Source organism: Neophocaena asiaeorientalis, unplaced genomic scaffold (assembly GCF_003031525.2).
Source record: "Neophocaena asiaeorientalis asiaeorientalis breed wild unplaced genomic scaffold, Neophocaena_asiaeorientalis_V1.1 scaffold96, whole genome shotgun sequence".
NCBI classification, from domain to species: Eukaryota; Metazoa; Chordata; class Mammalia; order Artiodactyla; family Phocoenidae; genus Neophocaena; species Neophocaena asiaeorientalis.
In genome coordinates this window covers 3,524,214-3,546,745 of record NW_020175831.1, presented here as the reverse complement: position 1 = coordinate 3,546,745, position 22,532 = coordinate 3,524,214, and the positions used below count along the sequence as shown (strand labels likewise).

The 22,532-nt window shown below is 35.2% G+C and overlaps 1 protein-coding gene across 2 annotated transcripts in view; it reads left to right on the top strand.

Annotated features, from left to right (window-relative positions):
* Window positions 1-20,489, top strand: part of LNPK (lunapark, ER junction formation factor) — a 79,986-nt gene extending 59,497 nt beyond the window's left edge. For both annotated transcript variants that reach the window (XM_024732822.1, XM_024732823.1), the window contains 4 exons: window positions 8,709-8,814; window positions 10,085-10,155; window positions 11,057-11,227; window positions 19,464-20,489. In XM_024732822.1, coding sequence (XP_024588590.1) covers window positions 8,709-8,814; window positions 10,085-10,155; window positions 11,057-11,227; window positions 19,464-19,699 — 584 coding nt within the window. In that variant the 3' untranslated portion in view covers window positions 19,700-20,489. The remainder of the gene's footprint in view (window positions 1-8,708; window positions 8,815-10,084; window positions 10,156-11,056; window positions 11,228-19,463) is intronic.
* Window positions 20,490-22,532: the final 2,043 nt, after the last annotated feature.

The window sequence follows — 22,532 nt, the reverse complement described above, 5'->3', positions numbered from 1 at the left end:
ATTGGTCTGTAGTTTTGTTTTTTCTTGTAATTTTTTTTTCTGGTTTTGGTATCAGAGTAATGCTGGCCTCCCTATGAGAAGGTATTTTCTTATCTTTAATTTTATGGACAAGTTTGTGTAGAAATGGTATTATTTCTTTCTTCGAATTTTATTTTATTTTTTAATAGAGCGGGTTCTATTAGTTACCTGTTTTATACATATTAGTGTGTATATGTCAATTCCAATCTCCCAATTCATCACACCCCCTCCCACATACCGGCTTTCCCCCCTTGGTGTCCATACATTTGTTCTGTACATCTCTGTCTCTATTTCTGCCATGCAAACCAGTTCATCTGTACCATTTTGCTAGATTCCACATATATACGTTAGTATACGATTTTGTTTTTCTTTTTCTGACTTATTTCACTCTGTATAACAGTCTCTAGGTCCATCCACGTCGCTACAAATGACCAAATTTCGTTCCTTTTTATGGCTGATATTCCATTCTATATATGTACCACATCTTCTTTATCCATTTGTCTGTCAGTGGGCATTTAGGTACTTCCATGACCTGGCTATTGTAAGTAGAGCTGCAGTGAACATTGGGGTGCATGTATCTTTTTGAGTTACGGTTTTCTCTGGGTATATGCCCAATAGTGGTATTGCTGGGTCATATGGTAATTCTATTTTTAGTTTTTTAAGGAACCTCTGTACTGTTCTCCATAGTGGCTGTATTGATTTACATTCCCACCAACAGTGCAAGAGGGTTCCCTTTTCTCCACACCCTCTCCAGCATTTGTTGTTTGTAGATTTTCTGATGATGCCCATTCTAACTGGTGTGAGGTGATACCTCATTGTAGTTTTGATTTGCATTTCTCTAATAATTAGTGATGTTGAGCAACTTTTCATGTGCTACTTGGCCATCTGTATGTCATCTTTGGAGAAATGTCTATCTGGTCTTTTGCCCATTTTTTTATTGGGTTGTTTATTTTTTGTAATATTGAGCTGCATGAGCTGTTTATATATTTTGGAGATTAATCCTTTTCTGTTGATTCGTTTGCAAATATTTTCTCCCATTCTAAAGGTTGTCTTTTCATCTTGTTTTGTAGTTTCCTTTGCTTTGCAAAAACTTTTAAGTTTCATTAAGTCCCATTTGTTTATTTTTGTTTTTATTTCCATTACTCTAGGAGGTGGATCAAAAAAGATCTTGCTGTGATTTATGTCATAGAGTATTCTTGCTATGTTTTCCTGTAAGAGTTTTATAGTCTCTGGTCTTATATGTAGGTCTCTAATCCATTTTGAGTTTATTTTTGTATATGGTGTTAAGGACTGTTCTAATTTCATTCTTTTTAGTTTTCTTTCCTTGTGACATCTTTGTCTGGTTTTGGTATCAGGGTGATGGTGGCCTCATAGAATGAGTTTGGGAGTGTTCCTTCCTCTGCAAATTTTTGGAAGAGTTTGAGAAGGATGGGTGTTAGCTCTTCTCTAAATGTTTGATAGAATTCACCTGTGAAGCCATCTGGTCCTGGACTTTTGTTTGTTGGCAGATTTTATATCACAGTTTCAATTTCATTACTTGTGATTGGTCTGTTCATATTTTCTGTTTCTTCCTGGTTCAGTCTTGGAAGGTTATACCTTTTTAAGAATTTGTCAGTTTCTTCCAAGTTGTCCATTTTATTGGCACAGAGTTGCTTGTAATAGTCTCTTAGGATGCTTTGTATTTCTGCAGTGTTTGTTGTCACTTCTCCTTTTTCATTTCTATTTTTATTGATTTGAGTTCTCTCCCTCTTTTGATTGATGAGTCTGGCTAACGGTTTATCGGTTTTGTTTATCTTCTCAGAGAACGAGCTTTTAGTTTTATTGATCTTTGCTGTTTTTTCTTTGTTTCTATTTCATTTATTTCTGCTCTGATCTTTATGATTTCTTTCCTTGTAGTAACTGTGGGTTTTGTTTGTTCTTCTTACTCTAGTTAGTTGTAAGGTTAGATTGTTTATTTGAGATTTTTCTTGTTTCTTGAGGTAGCATTGTATTGCTATAACCTTCCCTCTTAGAACTGCTTTTGCTGCATGCCATAGGTTTTGGATCATCGTGTTTTCATTGTTATTTGTCTCTAGGTATTTTTTGATTTTCTCTTTGATTTCTTCAGTGATCTCTTGGTTATTTAGTAACGTATTGTGTAGCCTCCATGTGTCTGTGTTTTTTATGTTTTTTCCCCTTTAATTGATTTCTAATCTCATAGCGTTGTGGTCAGAAAAGATGCTTGATATAATTCCAATTTTCTTAAATTTACCAAGGCTTGATTTGTGACCCAAGATGTGATCTATCCTGGAGAATGTTCCATGTGCATTTGAGGAGAAAGTGTAATCTGCTGTGTTTGGATGGAATGTCCTATAAATATCAATTAAATCTATCTGGTCTATTGTGTCATTTAAAGCTTGTGTTTCCTTATTAATTTTCTGTCTGGATGATCTTTCCTTTGGTGTAAATAAGGTGTTAAATTCCCCCACTATTATTGTGTTACTGTCGATTTCCTCTTTTAGAGCTGTTAGCATTTGCCTTATGTATTGAGGTGCTCCTATGTTGGGTGCATACATATTTATAATTGTTATATCTTCTTCTTGGATTGATCCCTTTTGTAGTGTCCTTCCTTGTCTCTTGTAACATTCTTTATTTAAAGTCTATTTTATCTGATATGAGTATCGCTACTCCAGCTTTCTTTTGATTTCCATTTGCGTTGAATATCTTTTTCCATCCCCTCTCTTTCAGTCTGTTTGTGTCCCTAGGTCTGAAGTGAGTCTCTTGTAGACAGTATATATATGGGTCTTGTTTTTGTGTCCCTTCAGCAAGCCTGTGTCTTTTGGTTGGAGCATTTAATCCATTCACATTTAAGGTAATTATTGATATGTATATTCCTATTACCATTTTCTTAATTGTTTTGGGTTTTTTTTGTAGGTCCTTTTCTTCTCTTGTGTTTCCCAGTTAGGCAAGTTCCTCTGGCAGTTGTTTAGCTCTGGTTTGGTGGTGCTGAACTCTCTTAGCCTTTGCTTGTCTGTAAAGTTTTTGATTTCTCAGTTGAATCTGAATGAGATCCTTGCCGGATAGAATAATCTTTGTTGTAGGTTCTTCCCTTTACTCACTTTAAATACATCATGCCACTGCCTTCTGGCTTGTAGAGTTTATGCTGAGAAATCAGCTGTTAACCTTATGGGAGTTCCCTTGTATGTTATTTGTTGTTTTTGCCTTGTTGCTTTTAATAATTTTTCTTTGTCTTTAGTTTTTGTCAATTTGATTACTATGTGTATTGGTATGTTTCTCCTTGGGTTTTTCCTGTATGGGACTCTCTGCACTTCCTGGACATGGGTGGCTAGTTCCTTTCCCATTTTAGTGCCGTTTCCAACTGTAATCTCTTCAGATATTTTCTCGCATCCTTTCTCTCTCTCTTCTTTTTCTGGGACCCCTATAATGCGAGTGTTGGTGTGTTTAATGTTGTCCCAGGGGTCCCTTAGGCTGTCTTCATTTCTTTTCATTTTTTTTTCTTTATTCTGTTCTGTGGCAGTGAATTCCACCATTCTCTCTTCCAGGTCACTTATCTGTTCTTCTGCCTCAGTTTTTCTGCTATTGATTCCTTCCACTGTATTTTTCATTTCAGTTATTGTATTGTTCATCTCTGTTTGTTTGTTCTTTAATTATTCTAGGTCTTTGTTAAACATTTCTTTCATATTCTGAGTCTTTGCCTCCATTCTTTTTCCGAGGTCCTGGATCATCTTTGCTATCATTATTCTGAATTCTTTTTCTGGATGGTTGCCTATCTCCACTTTATTTAATTGTTTTTCTGGGGTTTTATTTTGTTCCTTCATCTGGTACATAGTCCTCTGCCTTTTCATTTTGTCTTTCTGTGAATGTGGTTTTTGTTCCACAGGCTGCAGGATTGTAGTTCTTCTTGCTGCTTCTGTCTGTCCTGTGGTCTGGTATTATTTCTTAATAATAAATTAAAATTTTACAGGTTAAAGTACCTGGGCTTGGTGTTTTCTTTGTGGAAGGTTTTTTTTTTTTTTCAACTAAAAATTCAGTTTTTTAAAGGGAAAACTACAGACTAATATCCCTCATGAACATGGATGCAAAAATTCTTAACAAAATTTTTACAAATTAAATAGTTATCTAATTCTTGTTGAGTGAGTTGTGGTAGTTTGGTAGTCTTTCGAGGAATTTATTTCATCTAACTTATAGAATTTATTGGCATAAAGTTATTCATAATATACCCTTCTTATTCTTTTAATATCTTTACTATCTCGATTTATGTCATTTGTCTCATTTTGTTTTTTATAAATATATTTATTCATTTATTTATTTTTGGCTGCATTGGGTCTTCGTTGCTACGCACGAGCTTCCTCTAGTTGCAGCAAGTGGGGGCTGCTCTTCGTTGCAGTGTGCAGGCTCCTCACTGCAATGGCTTTCTTGTTGTGTAGCATGGGCTTTTAGGTGCCTGGGCTTCGGTAGTTGTGGCGCATGGGCTCAGTAGTTTTGGCTTACGCGCTCTAGACCGCAGGCTCAGTAGTTGGGGCTCATGAGCTTAGTTGCTTCTTGGCACGTGGGATCTTCCTGGTTCAGGGCTGGAACCTGTGGCCCCTGCATTGTCAGATGGATTCTTAACCACTGCGCCACCAGGGAAGTCTGTCTCATTCTTAACGTTAGTATTTTGTATCTTCCTTTTTTTTTTTCCCTGATTAGTCTGGCTAGAGGTTTATCAATGCAATTGGTCTTCTGAAAGAGCTAGCTTTTCTCTATTATTTTTGTATTTCCTCTTTTATTAATTCCCCCTCTGATCTTTATTATTTCCTTTATTCTGTTTACTTCAGGTTTCATTTGCTGTTTCCTTTGTGGTTCTTAAGGTGGAAGCTGAATTCATGGATTTTAGGCCTATCCTGTTTTGTAGGTGTTTAGTGGTATAGTGTTTAGTGTTATAAATTTTCCTCTAAGTATTGCTTTAGGTGCATGTCATAAATTTGACATGTTTTTTTGTTTGTTTTCATTCAGTTAAAAATGCTTTCTAATTTCTTTTTTGATTTTTCTTTAAAGCCTGGATTTTTTATATGTCTATTATTTAGTCTCCAAAAATTTGGATATTTTCATGATGTCTTTTTGTTGCTGATTTCTAATTTAATTCTATTGTTATCAGAAAACATACTTTGTATTATTGAATCTTCTTAAATGTATTGAGACTTGTTTTATACCTCATACTATCATTTGTCTTGGTGTATATTTTATGTTCACTTGAAAGGAATATATATTCTGTTCCTGTTGGGTAGAATGGCTATAAATGTCAATTAGGTCAAGTTGGTAGTAGATAGTATTCTATGTCATCAATGATTTTCTGTCTGTTTGTTCTGTCAATTATTGAGAGAATGCTGTTGAAATCTCTGACTATAATTGTGTCTTTGTTTCTTTTTGTAGTTCTGTTAGTTTTTGAAACTGTTATGATGCACATATATGTTTAGGATTATTATGTCTTCTTGATGAATTGACTCCTTGTCATTATGAAATTACCCTTTTTATCCCTGATTATATTCTTTGCTCCAGAATCTACTCTGATTGCTATTAATACAAGTGCTCCAGGTTTCTTTTGATTAGTGTTAGTGTATTTATATTTTTTTCCTGTCATTTACTTTTAACCTGTTTGTGTCCTTATATTTAAAATGGGGTTTTTGTAAGTGGCATCTATTGGGTCTTGCTTTTTTATCCATTCTGACAATATTTGCCTTATAGTGAGGATGTTCAGGCCACATAAATTTAATGTAATGATTAGTATGTTTAGGTTTGAGTTTAAATCTTTTATTGTGCTATTTTTTTTTCTATTTGTCCCATCTGTTCTGCTACCTTTCTCCTGTTTTCTGCCTTCTTGTGGGTTGAGTGTCTTTTATGATTCCATTTAATTCTTTTTGTTGCCTTATCAGCTATGGTGCTTTTTTTTTTGTTGTTATTTTAGCAGGTAATTTAGAGTTTGCAGTATCTATATTTAACTTGTCATAGTTCATCTCAAGTAATATACCAGTTCTCACATAGTTTACGAATCAAACTACAGTGTACTTATATTTCTCTCCTTCTGGCCTTTGTGCTATTGTTGTCATACATTTTGCTTATATATGTATTATAAACCCCAGAAGAAATTACAGATATCCCCCACATTTTGAAAGTTCACTTTACACCACTTCGCTTTTATGAAAGACCTACATTAGTACCTGTTTTCACTAACTGAAAGAAATCAGAAGAGGGTTTTCGCTTTTACAAAAAAAGGTGGAAAGCAAAAATAGCGTTTAGCGTTTGTTTTGCAGTGAGCTGTTGTAGAGGCAGCGCACATCCTGAGCAGCAAGAGTGGCACCGCCAAGCTACTTCCCTGGGAACTACACTCAGCATCTCAGCATCAAGCCGCCATAGCTTTGAACTTTGTCTGTGAACATCTTCTGTGTTTTATCTCAATTTATTTTGTGCATCCATTAGCAAGATGTATCCTAAGGTAATTGCTTCTTCACTTTATGCCATTTTGGCTTACAAAAGCTTTCATGGGAAATTTTGGACAGGAAGGGAAGTCATGTATTACTTTTTCTTTAAGCCACTGATTATTTTTTAAAGTGATTTAAATAATAAATTTTGTGTGTTTACCCACATGGTAACCATTTCAGCTACTCCTCTTTCTTTTGTGTAGATCCAGCTTTCTGTCTGACGTCATTTTTCTTCTGCCTGAAGGATTTCTTTTAACATTTCTTGTAGTACAGTTCTGCTAGTGATGAATTCTTTCAGTTTTGTATGTCCAAAAAAAGCCTTCATTTTTAAAAGATGTTTTCATTAATACAGAGTTCTAATTTGATAGTTTTTCTTTCAGAACTTTAAAGATACTGTTTCACTGTCTTCTGGCTTGCTTATATTCTGATGAGAAATCTGTCATTCTTATCTCTGATTCTCTGTATATAATGTATCTTTTTCTGACTGCTTTTTTTTTTTTCGGTACGCGGGCCTCTCACTGTTGTGGCCTCTCCCGTTGCGGAGCACAGGCTCCAGACGCACAGGCCCAGCGGCCATGGCTCATGGGCCCAGCCACTCCGTGGCATGTGGGATCTTCCTGGACCAGGTCACGACCCCATGTCCCCTGCGTCGGCAGGTGGACTCTCAACCACTGCGCCACAGCTGACTGCTTTTAAGATTTTCCCTCTATCACTGGTTTTAAGCAGTTTGAGTATGCTGTGCCTTGGCACAATATTATTTGTATTTCTTGTGCTTGTTGATATTCTTGGGTCTGTGTGTTTGTTTACAGTTTTCATCCAATTTGGAAAATTTTTGTGCATTATTTCTTCTAATATATTTTTCTTTCCCTCTCTCTCCTCTTCTGAACTTCAGTTATATGTATACTAGGTGCTTGAGGTTGTTCCACGGCTCACTGATGATTTGTTCATTTAAAAATCTTTTTAGACTTTGTGTTTCATTTTGTATGGTTTCTGTTGCTCTGTCTTCAAGTTTACTAATTTTTTCTTGTAATGTCCAAACTGCTATTCATTTCATCTGTGGATTTTTAAATCAAGATATTATAGATTTCATCTGTAGAGATTCAATTTGGATCTTTTAAATTTTTTTCATGTCTCTACTTAACATATTAAGTCTTTCCTCTGGATTCTCAAGCATATGGAATATAGTCATAATAAGTGTTTTAGTATATTTGTCTATTAATGGTGTCATCTTTGTCATTTCTGGGTCACTTTTGATTGATTTTTCTCATATGGGTTGTATTTTCCTGCTAATTTGCATGTCTAATAATTTTTCATCTGATGTCAGACATTGTAGATCTAACCTTATTGGGTACAGGATGTTTTCATATTCCTATACAAAGCTTCTCTGAATACTTACCCGATGACCTGTGAGTTATGAAGTTTTCCACCCTGGCTGGTGGGAACATGTGATATTTTTGATCCCATGTGAGCACTGGTAGCTTTAGTATTTTGGGGCAGTTATTTCTCTGTCCTCAGGTAGTCTTCCTCATAGGTATCCTGGGCAGATCTTTGGTGTTCTTGCTCTGTGCATTCTCTCCTCTCTGGTACTCTTTCCAGTGAACTCAGCCTGTCTTGGCCTCCCCAGAGTTCCAGCTTTATCTCCTCAACTCAAGGAGACTGATGAACTTCACCTGGATTTACCCTGCCTGAGTTGCTACCTAGAAACTCTCTCCAGGCAACAGATTGGGGGCAGTTGGCTGTTGGGAGTTGGCAGTGGGCTCATCTTATTTGCTTTTTGTCTTTCAGGGATCTTTATCTTACATTGCCTGATATCCAGTGTCTTTAAAACCATTGCATCATATATTTTACACAGTATTTTAGTTGTTTTAGGTGGGAAGATTAAATCTGACCCTGGTTATTCTATTGTGGTACAAAGTGGAAGTCCCCTAGTTTATTATTACATAAACTTTTAAGAGTCTGAGCATTTTAAAAATTAATTTGTACAGAACTCAACATAGCTTTATTCCTTAATAGATTATGTTCCTGGTTCTAATATAGCACATGTATAAATATATTTTTTGTAGTGCAGTATTTTCAATGAAAATTTGAACACAGAGGTTCATAACAATATTATTTTTGTTTTGTTAAAATCATTTAAAAGTTCTGACAAGCATAGGTAGTTTTTGGCAACTGAATTCAAGTTTAAATGTATTTTATACATATAAGTTATATATATATTTATTTATTTACTAGGTCTTCATCCTCCTGGTCCACCTTTAGCAAGACCTATTCTGCCCCGAGAACGAGGTGCTCTGGATAGAATTGTTGAATATTTAGTTGGTGATGGTCCACAGAACAGGTAATGTTTACTAGGGTGGTAGAAAAATGAAAATGAAGGAAAGCTTATTGGTTAGGGTATGTGTGTGTGCACATGCACTAGATGTTCTACAACTTTGTGGTTCTTGTTTCCTGGTTTTAGAACATAATGGAGTATTTTATAGCCCTGCAAAAGAGTACATATTCAATTATTTTTCAGTAGTAGCTTAAAGTATCTAGATAAAACATTTAAAAATGTATTATATATAACAGAAAAAATATTGTAACTCTGCTATGTTATAACCATACTATAAGGTGATTTTTAGGGAAATTGAATCATTTCATTGACTCTTTTGAACTTGAAGAGCATGTAAATAGTGAAAAGTTGGTAGGTTGTAAGAAATGGAGTTTTACAAATGTGAGTACTGGACTTGATGGTGATAATTTTAATAACAGTGAGGATAATTTCATGTATTTGGCACTTACAGTTCCAAAATGCTTTTCCAGGTATTATCTTAATTGATCCTTATAATAACTCTAGGATTATAGGTATGATGTGAGCAGAGCAATTGTCATAGTATAGACTTTTAAGTAATTCTTAGGATATTCTTAGAGTAGATATTTGACAAGGTTATTGGTTAATATTATCGTTTTAATAAAGGGACTAGAATTTAATGTTAATGTAAAAAATTATATGTTATTCAAAACAGATAGAATGTTGTTTGATAGGGCCAAGTATTTGTTAAGTACATATGCAGAGAACAGAAAGATTACATAAGTAGAAAATGCAGAAGATGTTTAAGTGTAACTGGGATAGATACAGGAATCGTGATGTATAGAAATTAACCTTTGGACTGGACTAAACAAGATTAAATTAATTTCTTTCCTACAAGACATCTCAGAGGTTTTAATAATACTCACTGTGAATCTCTAAGAGGTTTCATTTTTTCCAGTCTTAATCTGACCACAGATTTGGGGTCTGTCATCCCCAGGAATATATGTTAGAAAACATTAAAATTTAAGTGTTCTGTTATCAAATATGTTTCTGCTTACTTAGTAAGAATATTTTCATTTGAGTGTTTCTTAGTTTATTTTTAATTTGATGTATAAATTATATTAGTTGAAATTTTGACTGTTAGCATGTTTAAAGAGTATTGTTTATTGTTTTATAAGTAATATCTAATCTACTATGACATGTTTAGCTATATTAAATGCTATGTACTGTGTACTTTAGCTGTGATGGCTAAAGTAGCCTCTCCCGTGGGTTTTATCTGCATTTGTAACTTTTCTGTTCATTTTTCCTTTTGGTGTAGGTATGCCCTTATATGTCAGCAGTGTTTTTCTCACAATGGCATGGCTTTGAAAGAAGAATTTGAATACATTGGTAAGAATTATTTGGCAGTTAGATTTAAATGTTTTAAATATTTCATTCTATGCCAATTCCCATGTAATGCCATTTTATTTTAGGTATTACTGTTTATATGTTGTTCAGGCATATTGTAGAACACAGAGCAAAGTAGGAAAGACAACTCAGGTTTTTTTCTTCATACAGTATACAGTTGTTCTTTTTTTTTGCCATGCGGTACGGCATGTGAGATCTTAGTTCCCTAACCAGGGATCGAACCCACTTCCCCTGCATTGGAAGCATGGAGTCTTAACTACTGGACCGTCAGGGAAGTCCCTAGGCCAGTTGTTCTTAAACTTCACTGTGCATCAGAATGACATGAAGAGCTTTTAAAAATTGTGATGCCCAGGTCCCCCCTACAAATAATCTGCTTTAATTGATCTGGGGTGGCGTCCAGGAATCAGCATTTTTTTTAAAGCTCCTCAGAATATTTTTATGTGCAGCTACTAGTACTTAAAAATATTGAACTAAATTAATTATGCTTCTCAAGTATGACATACTACATTTTTTGGGTCAAGTGAGCAAAATTCTGGATTTTAAGATACCTAATGATTCTGGTGACTAGAAATGTAATTTCTGTAACACATTTAGATCATTATTAATATTGTTTTGCTATTAGTTAACCTGCTATGTAATTTATTATCTTTTCTGCTTTAAATTGATATTATAATTTTAATAATTAGAAAGTATGCTTTAAAATAAACTTTGGTTAGAACACCTGCCATAATATTATTAAAACCACGAGTAATTTCACAAGGGCTAAGTAACTTTTGAAGGTTTCTTTGACTGCTTGTAAAAGTAATCTTGAGAATTACTTGATTAGTCCTTAAAATTTCTTTGGTTTTATGATTTTTGTTTTGTTTTTTTAAATTCTCTGCAGCTTTTCGTTGTGCCTACTGTTTTTTCTTGAATCCTGCAAGAAAAACCAGACCCCAGGCTCCAAGACTTCCAGAGTTTAGTTTTGAGAAGGGGCAGACTTTAGAAGGCTCAAGCACAGTTGGTTCCTTGCCCTCAGGAAGTGTGATTTCATCAGAGAACCAGATAAGTGAAGGTATGAATATGTTAATTAAAAAGTTTTGTCTCTTAATAATGTTTTAGACGAGAATGGATCAGATTTTGCAGCATGCGTATATCAGCTGTTGTTCTGATACTGTGGCCTCCTGTGCAACTGGTATGATGTGTTTCTGTTTTTTTTTTTTTTTTTTTTTTTTGCGGTATGCGGGCCTCTCACTGTTGAGGCCTCTCCCGTTACGGAACACAGGCTCAAGACGTGCAGGTTCAGCGGCAATGGCTCACGGGCCCAGCCGCTCCGCGGCATGTGGGATCTTCCCAGACTGGGGCACGAACCCGTGTCCCCTGCCTCGGCAGGCGGACTCTCAACCACTGCACCACCAGGGAAGCCCCTGATGTGTTTCAGTTTTAAAATATAGGTTATATTGTGTTAAGCAGCATCTAGAAATAGCTAGGTAAATATTATTTATGGAGTTACCTCTTTTTTTTTTAGATGTTGGGGGTAAGAGTTTATTAATTAATTTATTTTTGCTGTGTTGGATCTTCGTTTCTGTGTGAGGGCTTTCTCTAGTTGTGGCAAGCAGGGGCCACTCTTCATTGCGGTGCGCGGGCCTCTCACTATCGCAGCCTCTCTTGCTGTGGATCACAGGCTCCAGACGCACAGGCTCAGTAGCTGTGGCTCACGGGCCCAGTTGCTGCACGGCATGTGGGATCCTCCCAGACCAGGGCTCGAACCCGTGTCCCCTGCATTAGCAGGTGGTTTCTCAACCACTGCGCCACCAGGGAAGCCCTATGGAGTTACCTCTTTTAATAACTGTTGGGACATTTAACTAGTAATGTTTTCATGGAATTATTTTTCAATTTACTTAAATGAAGCAGATTATGAGAATTATGAAACTACTACTCATAAGGGTAAATTTCTTATAAGCTTTGTAATTAACATTGATAAAAATAGGTTTGTGCCTACTATTTCAATGAATAGAAGTTACTCGAAAGCCAGAAACTTTGGAGTTGGAAAGTCAGCCTTACATTCTTTGGAAGACTATGTTGATAGGACTGGTGTTCCTTTGAAACAAACAATTTATTGAGGTCCACAAGATTTAACACTGATGATGAATGCCTTTGTTGTAAAACAACCTTATTTTACCTTTTTTTTTTTTTTTTTTTGCGGTACGCGGGCCTCTCTCTGTTGTGGCCTCTCCCGTTGCGGAGCACAGGCTCCGGACACGCAGGCTCAGCGGCCATGGCTCACGGGCGCAGCCGCTCCGTGGCATGTGGGATCTTCCCAGACCAGGGCACGAACCCGTGTCCCCTGCATCGGCAGGCAGACTCTCAACACTGCGCCACCAGGGAAGCCCAAAACAACCTTATTTTAGAGAAACTGAAGTTATCAGGATTCATTGAGTTTTAGAACTTATCTTTTAATTCTGTTTTAGGAATTCTTGAGGAAGTTTCATGAAAAAATGGAAAAGATGAGATGGAAAATCTGACTATTAATGGCCAGCTATTTCTTGTTATTAATATTGAGTGAGGAGCTGCTTGTTAAGCAGCTCTGAATTATGAAGATTGCTAAAATTATGTCAAAGGCCCTGATATTTTGGTGCTTTACCTGGTACAGAAAAAAGAAATCCATATGGGAAGTTTAGTTCACATAGTTTAAGTAGTAGTCAGTATGCATCTTTTTAACTTCTTGAAATTATCAGTTACATATATTTGATTTCTTTATAAAATCACTGAGTAGTAGAAAAAGTGCTTGAACTGAGAATAATATATGAGGCAGTGAATTTTCACATATCTAAAGTTTAGTATGAAACTTTGAGTATCTTTTTTTTTTTTTTTAACTTCGAAGAATTGGACCTAAAATATGTGTGTTGACTTGGGCTTGGCTTTTGGCTTACTAACAAATATCAAAATGAATTTGAATACAGATAGCCATGACAAGAGGCCTGTGTACTTCCAACACTGAATCAGTGCATTCGTCTTCTCCAAGTCTGCAACATCGACTCCAAACACAATATCAGACTTTTTCTTTTGCTTAAGTCATGCTCTGAGCTGCATGCTGTCACATGCAAATCATCTGCTTTGCCATTGCAAGCCTCTTGGAACTGAAAATTAAAGAATTCCATACTGAAGATGCCTAGAGGAAAAATTGGAGTACTTTCCATGAGTAACCTTGCTTATGAAAGCTAAAGTGAATATTTGAAAGCCAATAGTTGGGACAAAAGAAAAGAAAAAACAGCCAACAAAATAGATATCTTGATAATGAGTCCCGTACTTTATATCTTCTGCTAAGGTCAAGATGCACAGTTAGCAAAACAACACCCAGCTATACCTTTCCTTCTCATCTAATCTAGGAGGAGCAATACCCCAGATGTCTAATTTTCTGTCAGAAATCTCCGGAATGAAGTCTAACTGTCTCAGAGTCAACCCTAATAAGGTAACGTTAATAGGTGAAGACATTGAGGCAGGGTCTGATAGTTCCACAGTGCTAGAAACTGAAGAGATTCCATTTGGTTAAGGTAGTCTGTAGAGTAGTAACTTCTTCATTCTTCTGTTTGGATTCATCAAAATGGCTATTATGAGCACCTTTTTACTTCTTTGGCTTTCCAGAAGACTGAAAATTTTTTCAAAGACTCCTGTCTCAACACTGTTGCTATACAGTTATCAATTCCAAGCTGGATTCTATTAGTAAATGACAGGAAGTATTTCTGATGAACGGATGAAGCTGCATTCATTTGAACGCTGGTAGCGTACCTTTATGATTAAATTGAACTATGAAGTAAGGAGCATATCATCTCAATCAGCTACTCTCTCTGCTGACAGCCAATGTGATTAAGGGCTTAGATTGCTGATTTCTACACTTTTGACGTAGAAACTTGAGGTCTGAAAGAAAAACTTTCCTGTTTTAATATTTATATATTTTTAAAGTATTGAAATAGCTCCTTGAAATTGCATTACTGAATTTACAGATGGAACCAAAAGGTAACTTTCTTCCATCTGAATTTTTTTTCAAAAAATATTCCATAACCATTTATATAAATCTAGAGTTAATAGAAGAAACCTTTTTTTTTTTTTTCAATTTATGGTGCAAGACTTTGAAATTAAGTTTTGTCTTGATCCTGCTACTGGAAGATTTTGTGCTTAGGATGAGGCACAAGGCTTTTGAAATTTTTGGACCACTCTTTAGAACAACATATGAAACCTTGGAAAGTTTTCATCAAAGAAGGAGACCTAGAAGAAATTCCTCCCATTAATTGCTCATTTGAATTCCTAGTATTTTTTCTAGAACTGTGTATACAGATGCTTGGTAATACACTATTAGAGAAAGCAAGATACTAGGATTGTCATTTTATCTAAAAGCATACTAGATGTGGTATGCCAAACTAATGAACTGGTTTTTGGTTCCTCAGTTTCTTTTACTGTGAAATGAATAGTACAGTAATATTTGAGTCTCTGCTAAGCCATGTTAAAGTGGGTTTATTAGTTTTGGTTTTTTTAAAAGTGTCTTTTCCAAAATAACTGATACATAGCATTCTTTTTGTTAGATATGGTAATAATTAGAGTACAAGGTTTCTACACTGTTAGTATTTTAGTAAAGTGATTTGGAGTTAGCATGTTTGAAAAATGTTAATATCGTTTTCATTGTTCAGTTATATTTGGCTAGACCTTATGTAATTATTTTAGTAGAATATAGCTTTTATTCAACTGGAAATAACTTGCTAATAATAAAACTCATGGCATCTAATCAGTACTATCAAAAATAGTGATTAAAATTTATATAAGGTGAAATTTATCTTGATAATCTGATTTCTACTCTTCCTTTCTTTTAAGCAATATACTGTTACCATTAGGTTATGTTGAACTAGGGAAAATTCTATTTTTAGTATTGCTTATTATGATGCTCTAGGAAATTGAACTATTTGATAATATAAATTTTATTGAATTCTGTGTATTTATCAGATCAAAAAAACTTATACCTTTATTTATATTTAGCTATGTATAGCTTACTCAAGATGTAAACTTGCCTGTAGTATGGTTTTGCATGTTTGTTTTAGACATATAGATCTTTTAGCCTTTTGATTCCTTTTTCTAAAACACCTTCACCTAATAGTTTTACATTATTACTTAATAATGACATTCTAAAGTCTCATCGAATGGATTTGTTCACCAATGGTAAATAATTACACAACATTCTGTGTGTTAAAGATAAGCTGTTTCTTCATAGGTGGTTATCATTTATTTGAATTTTGTTCGTTGAACCATTGAGTTTAGTTTTGGGATGAAATTCATGTCTTTGATCCTCAAATATAAGTTGGCCATTTTTCTTAAGGCAGAAAAATCTTGCAAAAACTGTTTGTTTAAAATCTGTGAGTTCAAAGACAAATTGGCCATCTTAATTTAACCAATTTCCTTTGGGTAAGTTTTATAGTCTGTGCATATAGTAGGTACTGATGTATTAGCAAGGCAAAAAAAAAATTTTAAGTTATTGTAAAGAGGAATAAGAAGTAAGAATCTAAATCACTAAAATATGAGGGGTTTTGGAAGGCATAATCTAAATAGAATCATGTATTTTGCTGTGGAAGTTATATGTTTCTTTTGGAGATATATGAAATTGTTTTGCTAGACCATTCTTTAATTTTCTTGGAAAGTTATTCTTTTAAGAGCTAGAATAAAAACCTAAAGGTAAGGTGATCTTCTTAGATGTTTTTGCATGTGTGTGGTTTACAGGTGAGGCAGTGGTATTCACTGTACAGTTACACTCAGTTTTACGAGTTTGAGCTCTGTTTAGCTGAACTGAAGCTTTGCCCAAACAAGTGGAAGCCAGTTGTTACAATTTTGTGGAAAAAGCTTCTCTCTCAAGGATATTGGGGTGGGAGTTGGGCAGGGGTAGGAGTCAGGTAAGGAGCAAATCCCTTGGGTAATTTTTGTTTTATCACATTGTGATCTATTGTTTTCTTGGCATTACAGATATCAAAGGTGATTTTTAAAATTTTCTTACAGATTGAATTAGGTCATTCATATAACTTGCATCAATTTTAGTCTTAACTGGTGCTGCACAGGGAGAGAGTAGGCCTGTTTTATTAGTGTGAACGTAAAAGCTGATTTCTCTTTTGGTATTTTATGCCCAAATATTGACATATACTATAATGTATTTTATACCACCAAGCTATTTTAAACTTCACAGAAAAAATTCACTGTTTTTATTAGACTAGGCAAATGATACCCCCCCACACACAGAAATAAAGTAAGTACTTTTGGAATATATTTAATAAACTTGTTATAAAGCTCTGTGGTTTAGTTATTAAACTGATATGTAATTAATTCTCTGTTAATCTTGCACATCTAGTTTACTTCAAGCTTATTGGGATGACCTCTCACAAAATGGCATTGGCATCCAGACACTGAATATCTATGTCATTTAGACTAGCTGATATCTGCATTATAGATACTATGACACATACCAAATTTTTGTAGTGTTAACTGCTATTAAAATTACTTTTCTAAAAATTAACCTGGGGGAAGAAAACTAGTCATTACTAGGCTTTTTGATTGTTCTCCAGCCCTACTCATCATTTCACCAGTTTTTAGTCCTCTCTATATTTTTTGAAATACAGTGCAGTATTGATGAGCAAGTTTTGTATATAATGCTATTTTCTAATTATGACAGCACATGGTATTTCTTAGAATTCACCTCTATAGACATTAAAAAGTTAAGTATTATAGTTCTTCTCTTTGTATTAACTACTTCTTTAAGATCCCAGAATTTTAAAATTAAATCGGATTTGACTGGGGATGTATCTGTTTCTGAAAATAGTTACATCACAGAGCTTTAATATGATAAATCATGAACTTTGATACCTCTCCTGTTTTTTGTTTTGTTTTGTTTTTTTGTGGTACGCAGGCCTCTCACTGCTGTGGCCTCTCCCGCTACGGAGCACAGGCTCCGGACGCGCAGGCTCAGCGGCCATGGCTCACGGGCCCAGCCGCTCCGCGGCATGTGGGATCCTCCCGGACCAGGGCACGAACCTGTGTCCCCTGCATCGGCAGGCGGACTCTCAACCACAGCACCACCAGAGAAGCCCATCCTCTCCTGTTTTAAGTTTAGTACTGAGGCAGTCTGTCAAACAGAATATGACAAACTATGTGGTCCTATGTTCACTTAAGCATGTTTATTGATGAGTCCTGAACTTTGAGCTTTTTGTTTTTTCATTTCATGTGACTTTATTGGAGGGCTTACTAAATTATAACCACTTGTAAAGTTCTTGGCAGGTAAGTATTGCTCTATGGCCAGAGAGTTGTGGAAAACCATGACTCTTAAAATTCTACTCTGGATAAATATGTGAAAGTAGAATTACAAATGGTTAGTGACTCCTGAAATTTTCCACTGAAGAGCTTGCTTGCCCTTATAGCAGAAATGATCTGTACATGTCCATAGAGTTTCATTTCACTTTCTGCTTTTTCTTTGAGCGCTGGAACATTCAGGTAACACAACTCAAATGACCTACTGCTTTTCTGCTTTGGATTTTTGTAAGATTCCAAGTGGTGCAGCAGTGCCATTTTAAGCTCCTTTTAAGATAAAACTAGCATTTTTGTGATATGTGAACATTCCTCACTACTTTTTGTGAGCATGTAAAATTTTCATACAGTAAAACGTCATTAACTTGGATGTCCCTAACTATGCAATTTTGGCCTTTTGTTCTATATATAAAAAGAGAGAGGGCTTCCCTGGTGGCGCAGTGGTTGAGAGTCCGCCTGCCGATGCAGGGGACACGGGTTCGTGCCCCGGTCCGGGAGGATCCCACATGCCGCGGAGCGGCTGGGCCTGTGAGCCATGGCCGCTGAGCCTGCGCATCCGGAGCCTGTGCTCCGCAACGGGAGAGGCCACAACAGTGAGAGGCCCGCGTACTGCAAAAATTAAAAAAAAGAGAGAAAGAGATTATAATTAATTCTGTAAACGCGTCTAAGATATCTGTTTTAAATATAATTTAAAAAATATTTTTCGACTCTTGGCATAGAGTGTGTGATATATAGATAATTTGTATTTATTAAAACTGATATGATAAAACCATGCATTTGTAAGACCTCCATGTCAGTATGTGTGCGTATAGCACATAATTTCTTTGCAAAACTATTAATTAATTTTATTTAGCAAAATTCTGGCCTGTACTGTGTAAGGAACAAAACTAGAACTTTTTACTAGTGTAGACTGACCTATCCTCCAGATTTTTTGAATCAGTAACATTTGTAGTTTATTGCAAGGGATCTTCTGTGATGGTGTGAAAATCAGCTTATTTGCTTAGCCAATGTAGTTTAACCATATTTCTCCTAACAATAATATTAGTTGCTGTTTATTACACAAACACAACAAAGAACCACCTCAAAGTTAGGTTTTTATCTTTGATTTGGAAATTGGGTGGCTCGAAGCTTTCTGCTCCTGTCATTCCCTTTCCTATCCCTTTCTATAAACTTTGAAGAATTAAAGTTGCTATTATTGTTATTATTAAATTATTATTAAGAGATTTGAATTTAATGAAACTCAAAAGAGAGTTTGAAGGGAGTAAGTTTTCAGGTAGGAACCATAGACCTTACTTGGCCTCCGCTGTGGAGACAGGGAGGGGCAAAAGACCCTTCCCTTTCTCTCCCTAGCATTCAAGGTATGTAGCATATTCTGACCCAGAGGTTTAAATCCTGAGGACTTGTCTTGCAGAGGGATGAGGGAAGATTTGTCATGCCTTTGGAAAAGGTGGATCCAGACCTCCCCAGTCATGGATAATAGAGATGTAAATCAGTGTGGGAAATCACACCACATACACACACACAAAGGTACACATTTACACATTGGTCACAGCGTTGCCTGGACGCAAGGGAGACCAGTTCCTTCAGGAAACATAATCTGGGAGTTAATACATTTGCTTTTTTTGCTGGGATGTTGTCTTATAGCACATAATTCTGTTGGGACTTTGATATATTTGGACATTCAACTTTCAAATCCATCTTGAAGTTCTTAAATATTATGAAAGTTCATATATATCATGAACTATGGGTCTTTAGGTAAAAGTATGTTTATGGGTTTGTTTCCCCAGAATTTTTTTTTTCCTTTATTCATACCAATTCATATATGGTATGCTGTAGGGAGTTAAGTACATATTTTTTAAGATTTTAAGGTTAATGTTAGACCGTTCTACTGTTTCTTAGTCCATGTTTGCATGTGCTTATCTTATTTAGTAGTTTTAACATTTGGGTATACCTAAAGTCTTGACTCTTTATCTTTTCAGAATCTTTAGAAGAACAAGACGCTCTAGATAACAGTACAGAGCAGACAGATGACAAAATACCGGATACAGAGCAGACAGACCCAGTGATTGAACAAGCATCTGGCACAGAGAAACCAGAGGAGAAGCAAGAAGAGACCGAGAATGAGGAAACCTCAATGAATAAAGCCAAATCAACAGTTCCCAGAGCTGATGCTATTCCTAATCCTGAACTAAGTGGAGAATCTTCGACAATATAGTAAATGCTTCCACGTGCCTTCAACTGGATATTTGTAGTCTTGTTGATGTCAGTTATTGCTTTCTTAGGTGGTGCTTTCTTTTTATTTTCCCCCTCTAAAGACATGCTTGATGTCATCTGAATTTCAGATTGCCTAGCTATTTCAATATGTCTAAGTTATGTCTACTGGCTATTAAAATTAAAAGCAAGTGATATCAGTAAAGTAAAATCCTTTTTAATGTATAAAACCCACACTGTTTAGACAGGTTTTAGGTATTTTTTTCCATTCTAAATGTAAACAAATATGATAGCAGTTTTGTTTTTTATTTGTGACCTGTAAATACTATCCATTTTGACATAGGAAGAACTTTGGTTAGTAATAAGTTCTAATAGCGTTTGTTTTAAGGAATGAAACTCAATTAAGATTTTTAATACTACATCATTAAAATGGATAGAATTTTAACTCTTGAGATATTTTCCAGGGGGTAAAATGTCTAGTTAGGCATTTATATTAAGAGCTATGAAAGTTATTACAGTGACAATATAGGCATTGGTATGAATTCTCAGTAAGAATGCAGTCGAACAGTCAAGTGCAGTGTTACTTTTGATGTCTCTTTTTTTGCACCTGGGCCAGAGGTACCTGATATTTATAATTAGCTTATGTTTACATATTAACATATAGGAACTATCTCTGCACTTAACTGTACTTGAATTTTGAGCATTATTTATATTTGTAAAATAATGATGATATTATAAGTGAATTTTGTGCTCTCGTGTATTTTGTTAAGGAAAATAAAGATGATGTGGCAGCAGTTTCTTTTTGTTAAATACCTAGACTTCTTCAGACAGTATCTTCGTGGCTGACATGGCTACCTGAAAAGTCTTAGGAGGAAAAGCTCACAATTCAATAAATCAATAGATTCTGTTAAGAGCAAATTATGATCTTTTTATTCAGACTTGTTGCCGTTCAAATTCAGAGAAATAGTGACATTTAGAGGTTCTAATCAGAGGTTAGATTTTTCTGATTCATGAAATCCTTAGGCCATTTGTAGTTTTTAATTTTGAGAGACATAGTTTTATGAGAATAGGCAGTTAATTATAGTAGTTCATTGGATTTAATATGTGTATTAAGGATTAACTGGGAGATTTTTTGACCCAGAATAGTAATACTTGTACTTTAAGTACAGTGTTGTTATTTTTTCTCTCTTGCTTTTATCTCTCTTCTCTATTATTAAAAAAAATTGAAATCAAGTTATGCCAAAGGGAGGAATATATAGGAATGGTGTGTATGGCAAGTATTTCTAAGTTGTACACAGTTTATTAAAAATTTAATAAAATACCATTTGTTATCATTTAAAAATTCATCTTTATGATTTAATATCTTATATCTGATAGGTATTTTTAAGGAACCTAAATCTGTTAATAGTCTGAGGCATCATGGTATAGTGACCAGAGTTTTCAAGATTACAGGACTGGGCTTAAATTCCAGCTCTTCAGTCTTGGGCAAGTCAGCTGATCTCTCTGAGACTGTTTTTTTCATCTGTAAAATTGGAAGAATAATACCTACTTTTTCAGGTATGGGGACAATTAAAAATAATTTATGTAGTGTGCCTAGCTCACTGCCTGATAATTAATAGATATTAAGTAAATGGTAGCATTTTATACTATTGATATCCTTGTGAAATATGGAAGGGCTATAAATTCTTCCTCTTGCAGATAAGGAAATGAAAAAACAATATGCACATATAATTCAGCTGTTCAAAATCAAGCCTAAGTTTTCTGCATCAGCTTTTCTTTATCATATACATGTATATAAATGCATAGGTTAAGGAAATAGGAACCTGAAACTGTGGAATATAATACTACAGAATATAGACAGTCTCTCTCTTTTTTTTTTTTTTGATGAAGCCCATCAGATTTTTTGTGCGTTATTGGCCCATAACACTTTAGTAACACCTTGCTGAGTCTACTTGTTATAAAACATTCAAATTCTGATGTACATTACTAGAAAATGAGGAGTACCTCAGAGAAATATAATTTAATGATAGAATTAAGCAGATATTATGAGAAGTATCTATGGAAGAAGGTTAAAAGGTAAATTAATGCAACAGGTAACATACTGTAATCATATAGTACCCTTTAAAATAGAAAAGTTTATCCTGACATTCTAATAAACAGCTAATCGTTGAAAGAGTGGTAAAATGTCCTATTTCTGATTATTAAGACTAGTATAAATGAGGAAAAGCAAACTAATAAGTGCCGTTAGTTAGAGTGATCTTAACTTCCCTACTTACTAATGCTCAACAGGTCATCATCTAACTTTTTCTCACTATACCCTCAGCATAATCTACAGTCATGACCTGGCTTCTCTCTCCTTGGCTCTTCTACCATTATACTGCAGTCTCAGGGCCTCTTTCAGTTCTCTGACCAAGCTAACCCCTTTCCCATCTTAGGTCTCAGCTTAAATGTTCTTTCTTCAGAGAGATGCCCTCCTAAGCTCCACATCTAAAGCTGGCCTCTGCCTTTTACTCTGCCATGTTACTTTATTATCATAATGTGTCAGTATTTTATCTGTTTACTAGTTTACTGTATCTCTTCAAGACTTAGAGTCTGTGTGTGCAAGGCTCTTGTCTTATTTACCTCTGTTTCTCCAGGGCCTAGCACAATGTTTGACACATTTATTATGTGAATGAATAACTTTGTTGCTAAATCCAGTGAAAACTCTCAGTCCTTAACTTATTCCACTGCTTGGCAGTATTGACGCTGTTGAGTACTTCCTTTAGTTTGAAACACTTTTTTTCTTTTGGCTTTTGACTTCTCACACTATTGTTCTTATTCCTCTGGCCCCTTTCTCT